Source organism: Oncorhynchus gorbuscha, linkage group LG12 (genome assembly GCF_021184085.1).
Source record: "Oncorhynchus gorbuscha isolate QuinsamMale2020 ecotype Even-year linkage group LG12, OgorEven_v1.0, whole genome shotgun sequence".
Taxonomy (NCBI): Eukaryota; Metazoa; Chordata; class Actinopteri; order Salmoniformes; family Salmonidae; genus Oncorhynchus; species Oncorhynchus gorbuscha.
In genome coordinates, this window is record NC_060184.1 from 22,091,396 (window position 1) to 22,104,699 (window position 13,304).

The 13,304-nt window shown below is 43.8% G+C and overlaps 1 protein-coding gene across 1 annotated transcript in view; it reads right to left on the minus strand.

Annotated features, from left to right (window-relative positions):
* Nucleotides 1–680: 680 nt before the first annotated feature.
* The window catches only part of LOC123990707 (band 4.1-like protein 2), a 63,399-nt gene continuing 50,775 nt past the window's right edge, over nucleotides 681–13,304 (minus strand). Inside the window, 9 exon segments of the mRNA XM_046291476.1 lie at nucleotides 681–1,767; nucleotides 3,444–3,559; nucleotides 4,254–4,334; nucleotides 5,001–5,099; nucleotides 5,191–5,319; nucleotides 6,422–7,123; nucleotides 9,104–9,156; nucleotides 9,159–9,261; nucleotides 12,598–12,660. Coding sequence (XP_046147432.1) covers nucleotides 3,452–3,559; nucleotides 4,254–4,334; nucleotides 5,001–5,099; nucleotides 5,191–5,319; nucleotides 6,422–7,123; nucleotides 9,104–9,156; nucleotides 9,159–9,261; nucleotides 12,598–12,660 — 1,338 coding nt within the window. The 3' untranslated portion in view covers nucleotides 681–1,767; nucleotides 3,444–3,451.

Consider the following 13,304-nt stretch of genomic DNA (forward strand, 5'->3'; position numbering starts at 1 on the left):
GATTTGACTTGCTGCATATTACGGAATTACAGCTGCATTAGCATAGAAACAGTCCTACTTTTCAAACATACAAAAAGATAATTTTGAGAAATGTTCCCATCTGAGAGAAGTAAGTCTTTAGAACGTGGCTTAGTGTGGAGCTGGCCTTAAAGGCTCAGCCACCTGTCGATACTTTCTCCATTTCATTATTGATGGTATTACTGATGGAGCTCTGCCTCTCAGCAGGGCTGACCTCACAGCTTTCAAACATTGCTGGCTGCAGACAGAGGATGTGGCCACATACACTCTCTCCTTCCTTTATAATCAGTGGAGGCAGAGTTGTCTTCAACACCTTACCCCAGGGACATGGCCTCCAGCCTGAGCTACACAACCTCATCACCCAGGCAGAGACGACAGGCTGATGGGAAGATGTGCATATTTTATTACTAAAATAATTGTTTATTGTACCATCAGTATTCAATTATTTCTAAGAATTGTTCAAGTTATTTTCAGACTATTGCCTATGGTTGACAGGTCCCAGAAGTCCACAATGAGCTTATGTAAAAAGATCTGAGCCTTTTCTAAAACAATTAAAACTTTTGAGAATGGTCTGTTTTTTTGTGGTTCAACAGGAAGCAAGCAAGAACTCAGATGTTTGGCTGCTGAAGGGTGTTGTGTAAAAAGAAACCAAAGTCATCCAATTAGAGAATAACAAATGTTTATTTCAGTGTTACACAGAGGGTTAGGTGGCTGTGATGGAGAGGGGGAAAACAATTTTCAAGCTGCTGAATATCTAAGATGATCTGCTATACACATGGTCCAAAGAGCTAATTGATGCCGTCATTGGACTTGGTGGGGTTGGTCAGACTGCAGAGAGCACTAGGCAGCCATCACTTTAATCTACAGGTAAAATGTTAAAATGGTGGCAACTGTGTTTCTTTTAGCTGTCAAAAAAACTCTGAAATATATTAAAAATATATTTTTTTTAAAAGGGGCAAACACACCTCATCAACATCTACAGTAAATCAGTTTACAGATAAATACACAAAAAACAAGTTTAAAAGACCCCCCCAAAAAATTCTACAAATACATTTATGATTAATGATGCCAGAAAGTCACAGAAAAAAAAGTGTCCAAGCTTTTAATTTTACAGTTTTTTTTTTCTGAGTGAGGTATTGGAAAAGCACCTGCACTTTAATGGAATGCTTCAGTTTTGAATGCATAGAGAAGAACACGTGTTGGCACTGTATTGCAATGTACAAAATGACACAGTGCTTCACCCTTTGCTGGTCCCTTGGAAACTCCCCCAATTAAATTAATTTGCTGTTATTCTGTCCCCCCCCCCCCCCCCCCCAAAAAAAACTGATAAACATCTGGCTCTAAGAACATAGAACAAGACTAGGTCCAAAGCTAATATCCACCTAGTCTTACTTCCTGTCCACATACAGATGCAAGAATCCAGGAAGCTAGATATTGAAATGTACTTTCTCATAACACCAGCTGTCTGTACATACTAGGAATGTGAATACTGCACAACAATAAAAATTACCACTTGATAAATCCTATCTGGTTTTAACAATGATAGCCATTTTTAAAAACACACTACAAACATTAGCTAAGTGGTTCTCTTCTGAGTGATAAAAAAAAGGAAGGCGTGTGATGAAACAGACACATAGGAGTTCAGCCTCTGTTGTCTTCACCTCATCTTCTCACCAGGTTGACTCTCAGTTTGGGAGATGACAGGACTTTCTCAAACATCCATGTATGAACTTCACAGGCTCTTCAGCTCTGTGAAAGACAAGGAGAGAGGGATGAATATTATATTTAACATGAATGAGTCTAACACCAACTGGAGTAATTTAAAGCGGTGTCTAGAGGTCTATTTGATATAACCTAAAATAGCTTGGTATGGTAATGCCACTGCCTTGCACTGATTAACAGTGATTATACAGTTGATCATATCTACTATTTTCTCATTTAATTAGGAAGAATTCATCTGCTTCACTGAAAGTGGCCAAATCCTGAGCTTTAGTGCTAATAGGGCATAAATTGGATTTTCATTAGATACTTGCCTACTGGGATTTAAAGCCACCATCTCCTTGGGGCAAACCCAAACCAGCTAGTACTCCATCGCCTGCTTCAAAGTCTTTTGATGAGAGAGGTATCTCTCACGTCATGCCAGGTAGGTAGAGAGGAGGGAGACTATAGCGAGACAAAAGCACTTGATGATCTGACAACAGCTGCCGCAGCATTCTCACAGAAGGTTACACATGCTGCTTCACCAATCAAAGTGTTACTCTATTCTCAGCAACCACCGCAGTCTTGCTCATTTCCCCCCCAATTCAGCAGAACTGGAGAGGCATGACAGAACTAAACACTTGAGCTGGGCTGGCTGGGGCTCTATCTGGGCCACCTCTGAAGTGGAAATAAATGGAATACTTTTATCAGTCCCACTTTCCTGTTGGCAGTTATTGCGTTGCTGAAGTGCAGAGCTGGCTCTGCATGGAGATGGATTGTAAACCAAAGCTTTACTGTAATGTAAACAAATCGCTGTGCATCGGACAACTGGCATGATGAGCTGTCTGAACTTGCCAAACGACACGAGGATATACCGCTATATGGACAGGGTGGAGGCAGAGCAATGAGCTAGTTTATACAGAGTAATACCAAGTAATGAAGGCATATGATCCACCCAGCACCCATGGATTCACTGTCCCAATCAATTGGCTCAGAGCCTCTGCTTTGCTGTGGGTACATTTGATCCTATTGTATGGACCCCACTTCTGACTCATTTTTTATGAGCCATAGATACTGCTTTGTAACCGAAGTAATTGAGGTGTTTTCAAAACAATTCTCTGGGCGTGATCCAAGCTTTTTGAGACCTCAATGGATTATAATGGCTTCATGTCCAATTTTTGACAAAGTCAAATAACTGATGAAAGAGCTATTGTAAAGGGCTTTCAAGCTAACAACCTACAGGGAATATTTGTTTCCTCCTCCCTTACACCAGTTAATTAGCATAGTCATTAATCTGCTGTTCCAATGTGTATGAAGTGTCATAATGTCTGGTGGAGTGTAGTGCCACAGTCTACCAGCACTGTGCATGTTAGAATACAGACAGTGATATCACAAGGTTAGCAAAGCAAGTAAAACAAAAATATTTTGCTCAGACAAAATGATACATCTGCAGATGTTTGGTTCTGACATTTTGTATGAATTGTGACATTTCATCCCAAAATAACCCAGTCACATGTAGACAGAGCAACCGGGGAGTTAACAGAGAAGATGAAGAACTCAAAGACAAAGACAAGGAGACAGACAGTTCCACCATGTGGGGGGACTTATTTCCAGCGGATGCCGCTGATGTGCTGTCTGTTTGGGCTAGTAGGGCTCCTGTAGAGTAAGAGCAGAGGGACGCCTCCCTCACTCTATACCCCTCTAATCACCACACCCTTGGGCCTTACCTGGTGCCTCAGTCCTCGCCCTCCTCAGCCAGCTCAGTCTCTTTGTGGACCACCACCCGGGTCACTGACATGTCAGGGTGCTGCTCTTTGGCTTCCTTTATAGCCTGGGCCAAGGCCTATCCGGGGTGGCAACACGCCCCACCCAAAAGGAAAGGGAGACGATGGCATTAACGGAAATAATGGAACACAAAGGAACCGAAAACAATTGACACAGATGAGAAAAGTAGTGGTAGCAACAACAAAACAATCAGTAAAACATCAAATGAGAGGACAAAGGATGGGAGGGGTTGAGGAGGATATGGAAAGTATGACTTGGTAGTTTGCCCATGCTTGTCCCTTTGGGGTTTGTGGTGAACTTCTACTGTGGAAACATATGTTGCCGTAAATATTTGTCCGTTCTACAGGGACTTCTGTATGGAGTGTATCAGTCTGCTGTACTCTTTAGTTTAATGTCCAGAGAACAGAACAAATCAGCAGCGCTCTCATACGGAGGGAGGTAAAAGACTGACTCTTGACACTAAATCAGACAGCTGGATCTTGTAACAGGAATCGATGCATCTCTTTCAGCTGAGACATTCACTACACAATATGAGCGAGCTATTGATTGCAGTTGGTGGTATGGCATATGATATATAAATGACAGATTCTCATTTAATTTCCATATTAAGTATAAATGTTCACTAAATGGGCAAAAGTGACCAATGTATTAGACCCACAACTTCCATTCAGTAGTACAAGCTGCTGTGGTGTACTGTGTAATTGGTTCCCACCAGAGGGTGTGTCTGATTGCTGTGACTGACTGACGCTCACCTGATCGTGGTCGATGTCTGAATCTCCGGTGATGACAATGCGCTTCTCGATCCTGGTTTCTGAGAGACCACCTTTTAATGTCTGCAAACAGCCATATGTTCAGGATAAGTGCACAGACATATTGTACTAGTAAAACAACAAATCCATCAGGAGGCTTAAATTATGCACTGAGCCAAATTTCATCAAGTTCAAATCTTCCAATCTTGGAAGCATCTCCTTGTGGACATGTGTGCTCCCAGGGAGGAGGATTTAAAAAGAAAACATCCCCAGCTATGTGTATAAATGAGTTTGGTGCCACCAGCAAGAGAGCAGATGAAAACCAGAGTTCTTCAGCAAGCTTGCTAGAGATACTGTCCAGCAGTGCAGCTGCTGTCAGGTGTCTGCTTAAGCCAGGCGTTTGGCATCTAGGAGTCGGCATCAAGTCACAACAGAGGAATGATGCCTGGGCTGGGCAGGTGCAAGTCACAGCCCCAAGCATAGACACTACAGAGCAGGCTGCTCTTCATTTGCACACAGATTACACTGAATAATGCTGGGAATCCAGTCCTCCCTGCAACAGTTTTCATACCATGGTGTTTACACAATCGACCAGGGAGAGCTGGGCCGTTACCATGGTGATGGATGTGGCTTGGAGGTTACCATGGTGAAGTGTGTAGTAACCGTGATGACGTGTATGTGTGTGGTTAACTTTGTGGTGTGTTTGGCCGTGTGGATACCATGGTGATGTGTATGGTTACATGTAGTTACCTTGGTGATGTGTGTGGTGGTGGTGGTGCACAGCGACTCAGAAGTAATGGTTTGGGCGGTCATGAGAATGCCTGGTTCACCGTCTCCACTGCCGTCCAGCTGGAGAACAAACAGAGCCAGGTTGAGCATCATTTCCCGGCTGAACACGAGCTATATAGGCGGTGGTGGTCTATTGAAAGTGTGGTCATACCTGTGCAGCCTCGTAAGTGATGGTCTTTGTCTCGGTGTGCACGATGGGAACCTCCTTAGTGGCAATCTCAGTCTTCTGAGCCGCAAACGTGTCTGAGATGGTCACCATCTCTGTCTTCACCACAGGTGGCTTGGAGGCAGGGAGGGAGAGAGTCAGACCAGACACACCATGCTGGTCCACTTCACTACGCAAATACCACATGCAAAGGGCAGGCAAAAACAGCACAACCGCTAAAGTAGAAGGAACAGAGCTCATGCACAGGCTGCAAATGAACGTTACAAAAACTCACAGAACTATAAACTACAATCTCTTCGGCGTAACCATGCAATCAAGCGCATGCCAGCTAAGTTACCAACTGAAAATGCAAAAAAGGCAAATAATATAGAAGTTTTTGTAATTGTTATGTAAGTGCACAATGCATTTTTGCTTTGATCTTTGACACAGACATGCATTAACGTTCCCACAAATGAACGTTGTGGCATTTAAGTGGTTGGGAGGACGAGTCCTTGAAGACAGTCACGTTGGGGACTAAACCCAATTAATGCCAACGACCAAGCAATAACGCATCTTACCCAAGCACTTACAGATAAAGACCCTATACAGGGGAGGAGACACAATCCACATGCTGTATCACACACACACACACACACATGCAGTGCACAATACCTCCATTCCCATGCAATTCTCAGCTCCATTTCTGCCAGTGGGTTCACAAACACAGGGCCCATGGGCGACCAATACAGTGCTCACAGTATGTATAATGTATGAATGTATGAAGGGACACAGTACGCAGAGTCAAAATAAAACCCCAACAGAAACGTGCTGCACTGAGGTGGTAATGATTACAGTGAAGTAGTCTGGGAGGGTGCAGATTGACAGTAGAGGGCAGCACTTTGGCACAGATCCACAATGGCTGTTGCTTCTGCTGGGGGATATTAGCCATTATTTCTTACGATTATCACTTATCAATATTCAACTTGCTTAGAAAAATAGCCCAAGCGACCGCTGTGCAGCTGAAAGGCCTTCAGATAGCTTCCCATTGCTATGACGCTCAGGTGCTAAGCGAGAGAAGCACGGACAGACAGTAGAGAAGCAGCAGGTAGGTGTGTAGGTACAGTAGGTAGCTAGGTATATAGTAGGTAGGTAGGAGGGGAGGTGGGTGGTGGTGGTGGTCAGAAGTGTGCATGGCTCAGTACTACGCAGCTCTGTGAGGCCGCAGCCATTCATTTACCTCAGAGCAACAAATAACCTGAGGAATGCGCTCCGTCTCAGCGTGAGACGCGTCCCCGTTGACTCTGGGCTCCTCCTCTTCCTCCTCTTCTTCTTCTTCCACAGCCACCAGGCCAGGCTGGTCCTCAGCATGCCCATTAGGGGCCTCCTCAGGGATAACCAGGATGTCCTCTGTGCGCTCCTCCTCAGCGGGGGCATCGACCACAAGGGCTGTCTCTGGCTCTGCCATGGGCATTTCTTCCACTACTGAAGGGGAAGGCATGGTCTCTACCTCAACCTCTGGGAGTGGTTCGGGCTCTGCAACTTGCTCTGGTTCTTCATGGTTGTCCACTTCCTCCTCCTCCTCCTCTTCCTCAGGCTCTTCTTTGATCTGTTCCACTGAGGTGCTGACAGTGACCTGGGGGTGGTACTCCCCTGCCTCTTCCTCGCTCTCACTGTGGCTGTCTGAGGACCCGCTCACAGGCCTCTTCTGCTCCTCCTTAACTTCCTCCTTCACTTCCTCTATCACTTCCTCTATCACTTCCTCTTCGGGCTTCTCGACTTCTGTCTCCACGGCGACAGGGGTGACCACCACCTCGGGGGTGGTGATGGTGACAGAGCCTTTGGGTGCCACCCTGATCTCCTCGACGACTACAGTCTCTTCTATCTCAACCTCTGCTGCCTGCAACGTTGTCTCGTCTGATTTCTGTTTGTCATCTGAACTCTAAACCAGAGAACAAAAACAACAAACGGAAGAGAGAGATAAAAACAAAAACATAAAAGATGACCACACAACCCAACAAAGGACAACACCAACTAAAAAATACAACAACAAACATAAGGAGGGATGGAAATGGCAACAGATGAAGAACAGTCAGCATAATGGCAACCAGCAAACAGAGATGTGGATGGGTGGAAGAAGAGATGTCTGGAATAAAACAACTGATGAGCTGGCAGTTAAGAACATGTGTGGGGAAGAGAAAGCAGAAGGTGGGTGTGTTAGATGAGGGGGGACCACCTTAGAGACCGTGTCCACTGTGAGGTCAGAGAGAGGCACCTGGGTTGTGGGTGGGGGGCTCCTCTGTGGAACAAAGGCAATGGTCACTCACACCAGCATGGCATCAGGAATCACTAGGGTTAGTTACTATAGCACTGTACAGGTTCCCCTCTGAGTGGGTTAGGAGGGAGAGACTCTGCCATGCACAAACATAACATTACCATCTCATTACCCATCTGTAAAGGGAACTTTTAACAGTTCTATATAAAAACATATAGTGTAGTAACACTCAGAGCACTTAAAGTCAGAACAAACATTCAGAACAAGAGGCGAATGACAGAAGAGAATGAAATGTCGAGAAAATATTCAAGTTTATGGCCAGCCTTGTTTGTGCTCTTACAGCTTGTGTACAAAATTAGTAGGTTTGTGCATTGACAAGCTAATGACACATCTTGTCACAATAATGTGTATACACTGTAAATTCAGCCATTACTTTGATTGTGTGTGGTGGTCTGGACTGGTCATGAACTTGCTACGGCAGCAGCGAGAAGGAACAATGGACAATACATTAGTTGTGGCATGGTTTTATTTGATCTGTACTTAGGAGCACCTGGGCAGCGAGTGGAGCTGAGGCCATTGGGCTTGAGAATACAGCGCCAGCGCCCTCTGCTGCTCTCTTAATGGTGCTACAGCCAGGGTCAACCAGACCAGACTCGCAGGCAAATTTACTGAATAAAATAGAGGTAATTTCCTCTTCTAAGCTCTACACGGGTTAGAGAATGACAAAGCAAAGAGGTCAGAGTTAGATGCTGGACAAACATTTATGGAGAGAAGACAAACTAACTTTCACAAGCTAATCCAAACAGTTCAAAAAACACAACAGAAAACATAGAAGTGCCCTTAAAAGTTTAGTGGCTAAGAGTGGCAGATTGACATCAGAGAAACTGAAGAGATGAAAGCTGGAAAAGGTGCCACAGTAGAAGCTTTCAGCTGTGAAACAAAGAAGGAGACAGGGATAATGGAAGTTTGTGTTCTAGGAATGAGGCAGCACATCTGTAACAAAGACATGCCACACACACTGTTTATCACACAGGTCCAGGACGTGGCCCAAGGCCTGTGTGTGAACACTGTCACCTGCTTGTTGGGTGTAGACACAGAGTGACAAGAGGCATGCAGTACGTCACGCAACACAGTCAAACACAGGGTGGGAAATCACAAGAGGAAACACGAAGTAGGAAATCAAAAGTGAGGCTTGTCCAGCTGAAAGGAGCAGTTACACTGACGTGAAAGAAACATACCGTTTTTAAATAATACAGCAGTGAAAATTAAAGCTCAGTAAGAAAGGAATTTTCAACAGTAGTGCAAATATACCCTTATGTTCAGTGTCACTTCAAAACAAAAGAGGCTGAGGAAATTGTGAACACAGAAAAACTAGCGCAAAAGAACATTGGTTGGGGCAGTGTGGCATGTGTAGCTACAAAAGAAAGTGTTAGTGGAATTAGGTACACAGAGAGAAGGAGAAGAGGGAGAAGGGGTGATACTTCTATATCCAACTGTCACATCAATCATACAGAGTCAGAACCAGGGTACAGAGGTTGGAGCCAGGGCCTCCATGCAGACTAGAGAGATCAGAGAGGTGGAAACAGGAGGAGAGTAGAGGACATGCAGGCAGGCTGGTGGGACAGGAGGACACGGCTGGACACGTACCCCTTGGGCCTGCAGACGCAGGCTGGTAGCCGGGCTGGCAGTGAGGCGCTTTTCCATTGACTGGGACGAGTCTCAGGGGTGGCCTCCATAAAACTGCGCTTTAACTCACTAGTGCTAGCCTGATGTTTCAAAACATCCTCCTGAGTCTTATCCAGGTCCTAGCGGTGTCAGGAGGATGCCACACACAGCCATGGTGGGGGAGATGGGAGGACAACAGGTACATTAGTCTGTAAACCATGATAGTAACAGGAAGGATGGATGCCAAGCCTCACTGACTGCCCATTTATGGTTAGTTTTAGTGTGTGTATGGGTGAACTGTTTTAGACCTAGCACAGAGTAAAGAGTGCATTTCCTAAGGAGCCACCAAGAGGCGATATCACTCCACAGAAAGTACAGGTTATTATTGGGCACTACCCATTTCAAATGGTCACGCACTGTCCCAAATGAGACCTCAATCTAATTATCAGATAACAATATTGAATTGAAAGCACTCTGGGTTCAACTTGTTGTGACCCCTTTTAGAGAGGAGGATGTAGAAGACATCCACACTGATCAAGGGTTGTGATGAGGGATCAGTGAGGCGAGGCGTTATGAGTTTAAACCCTTTAGCTCAGTAGTACACCTGAACATCAAAACGTGGAACTGCCAGTGGAACCCAACCAGAGGGATACATTTTCCCTTTATGAGACTGTTGAACAAGGGCTTGACTCTGAACTGTGTTAGTCTTGTCACACAAGTTGGCAGGTGTAAAATTATACATCGCATAGGCACCTGCTATTGCCATGGCGATAAGTGACATGGAGGGCGGTTTCACTATACATACAATTATATAATTCTTATTTCAAATTAACATACTCCAGGAAGGTTGAAAAGCTGTTTTCATCATTTACAATTCTCACCACGAGTTGAGTAAATTCTTAAGTAAGTTTCTCCAATCTTTTGATCTCAAGGTCATATAGTAACTGCCATTTAAGCCATAACAGTCTAAGCCCTGTAAGCTATACGGAAATGTTTCAAGGTCATACCAAGGATCATTTGATTTAGAATTTGTACACCCCTTGAGGTATCAAATGTATTTTGGCCTTATTGCCATTAGCCCATACAAACTAAATTGAATAACATTCACTACATACATGGAACAGATAGATCTATTCTAGGGACTAAAGGAAGTGAGTCCTACAGTACCAGTCAAACGTTTGGGCACACCTCATTCAGGGGTTTTTCTTTATTTTTACTATGTTCTACATTGCAGAATGGCACTGTATATCTGAGAGATTTGAAAGATCAGGAAACATAATAAATGTGCACACACACGCTTACCCCTTATTGTAGGCCACAAAACAGTCACCATATATACAGTACCAATCAAAAGTTGACACATTTACTCATTCTAGGATTTTTCATAATTTTTTACCATTTTCTACATTGTAGAATAATAGTGAAAAAAAAAATCAGAAAGTAACCAAGTGTTAAATCAAAATATATTTTATATTTGAGATTCTTCAAAGTAGCCACCCTTTGCCTTGATGATAGCTTTGCACACTCTTGGGATTAGCTCAACCAGAGGTTGAGGTAGTCACCTGGAATGCATTTCAATTAACAGGTGTGCCTTGTTAAAAGTTCATTTGTGGAATTTCTTTCCTTCTTAATGCATTTGAGCCAATCAGTTATGTCGTGACAAGGTAGGGGTGATATACAGAAGATAGCCCTATTTGGTAAAAGACCAAGTCCATATTATGGAAAGAGCAGCTCAAATAAGCAAAGAGAAACAACAGACCATCATAACTTTAATTAAGACATGGTCAGTTAATCTGGAAAATATAAAGAACTTTCAAAGTTTCTTCAAGTGCAGTCGCAAAAAGCATTAAGCGCTATGATGAAACTGGTATTCATAAGGACCGCCACAGGAAAGGAAAACCCAGAGTTACCTCTGCTGCAGAGCATAAGTTCATTAGTTACCAGCCTCAGAAATTGCAGCCCAAATAAATGCGTCAGAGTCAAGTAACACACACATCAACTTTAGTTTCCAACTGATGTGTCTTTGTGAGACACAGATTAGGTAAATGATCTGCGCATGTGTGGTTCCCACTGTGAAGCATTGAGGTGGTGGTGTGATGGTGCTTTGCTGGTGACACTGTCTGTGATTTATTTAGAATTCAAGGCACACTTAACCAGCATGGCTACCACAGCATTCTGCAGCGATACACCATTTCATCTGGTTTGCGCTTATTTGGAATATCATTTGTTTTTCAACAGGACAATGACCCAACACACCTCCAGGCTGTGTAAGGGCTATTTGACCAAGGAGGGTGATGGAGTGCTGCATCAGATGACCTGGCCTCCACCGTCACCCGACCTCAACCCAATTGAGATGGTTTGGGATGAGTTGGACTGCAGAGTGAAGGAAAAGCAGCCAACAAGTGCTCAACATGTGTGAGAACTCCTTCAAGACGGTTGGAAAGGCATTCCTCATGAAGCTGGTTGAGAGAATTCCAAGAGTGTGCAAAGCTGTCATCAAGGCAAATGGTGGCTACTTTGAAGAATATAAAATAGATTTTTTGGTTACATGATTCCATGAGTTATTTCATAGTTGAGGTCTTCACTATTATTCTACAATGTAGAAAATAGTAAAAATAAAGAAAAACCCTTGAATGACTAGGTGTATCCAAACTTTTGACTGGTACTGTACTGCAACTAGTATCGAGGGACCTTCAGACAAGTCTTGTAAGGCCTGTGGGCGTGTTTGTGAGAGTCTCACCTTTCACATGGTAGTTTGTTGCCCAAACTGTTAGGACGCTACAGACCAATGTTGGCAGATCGGCTGTGCTGACTTCAGACACAATTGTGTTTGTGAGAGAGTCTCATCTTTCCATAGAGGGTAAAAATAATAGGACAAACCGTTCCGACACTACAGACCATTTTGTGAGAAGACCGATTTTCGGGATGTCTCATGGTCTGGATGCGGTGGATTGAGACACGGGCAGCAGACAGCGACTATAGGAGGTTAAAGACATTCTGGTAATTACATCATTTTAAAAGGGCACTAATGACAGTTCCACGTTTCTAATGTGTGAGATTATAGAACACTCTGGGTAGGTTTAGTTTGTTATCACACCATTACAAATTCACAACTTAAATCAAGCAAACCAGAGCAGGAAAATCCCTTATTGGGTGAGGGAAACATTAGTCCTGTTATAAACACATCCCCGGAAAATACTAAATATCCAAAAACAATTTTCAACTCAATAACAGGAGAGGTTGAGCGTTCATCAGCGCTCCCCCTCGCCCCAATAAACCCTTTTTGGTCAGACATGCACCCCATCCCACATGCAAAATCATGCAATGGTGTTCAAAAACACACACAGAGATACAGAGCCTGAGAGTGAAAGGTAGACTGGAGAAGACAGCCTGGGACAAGAGCCAAGAGAGAGGACGCAGGCTTGGGCTTTGATTCCCTTTAGTTACGGGCCAATAGTTATCACAGTCATACCAACCTCCAACATTAAATTGCTATGTCTGACATATATATTTTCCCCCTGCACTCTCAACTTTCCGCTCTGTGGAATCAAAAAATGAAGAAGCATTTGTGAAAAACACATAAAAAAGGAAATAAAATGCCTAAGCGTCCAGAGGTGAGAATCTGTGCAGTTAGGACAGTTCCACTACAGAGCAGACCAGAATGGACCCTGTCTAAACCACACGTCACCTTAGCTGTGTAGTCATTAACTATAATACTGTAGAGATAGAGAATATTTACTCCTCACAAGGTAGAGCTTATTTGGGTGTTAATCCGTAGAAGGCTGCAGCTAAGGCAAGCCTATCCAGAACAATTTCCCATCCAGAACAATGTCCTATCCTCAGCACGTTCAGCTGTGGTGGCGTGTGGTTGAACAGCAGTGTGTTGAGAAAAACCATACACGTCACAGATCACAGTGGAAGCAGCACAAAGATACAAAAAACAAAGCATTACATTCCTGTAGGATAAGTGAAACCCAGGTTACAAAATAAAGAGCAGCGAAAATGTAAAAAAGCCCAGATGATCTATAGACCAAGTCACCATCAAACAATCAATCACAGTTAATCAATCAACCTGCTGGGAGGAGTCTGGCTCATCTCTTTTCATCTGTTAGCATCCAGAAGAAAAGGACATGTTAGTTTGATACCTGCACTGCCCAGAGCTTCGTGTATATACACTGTATTA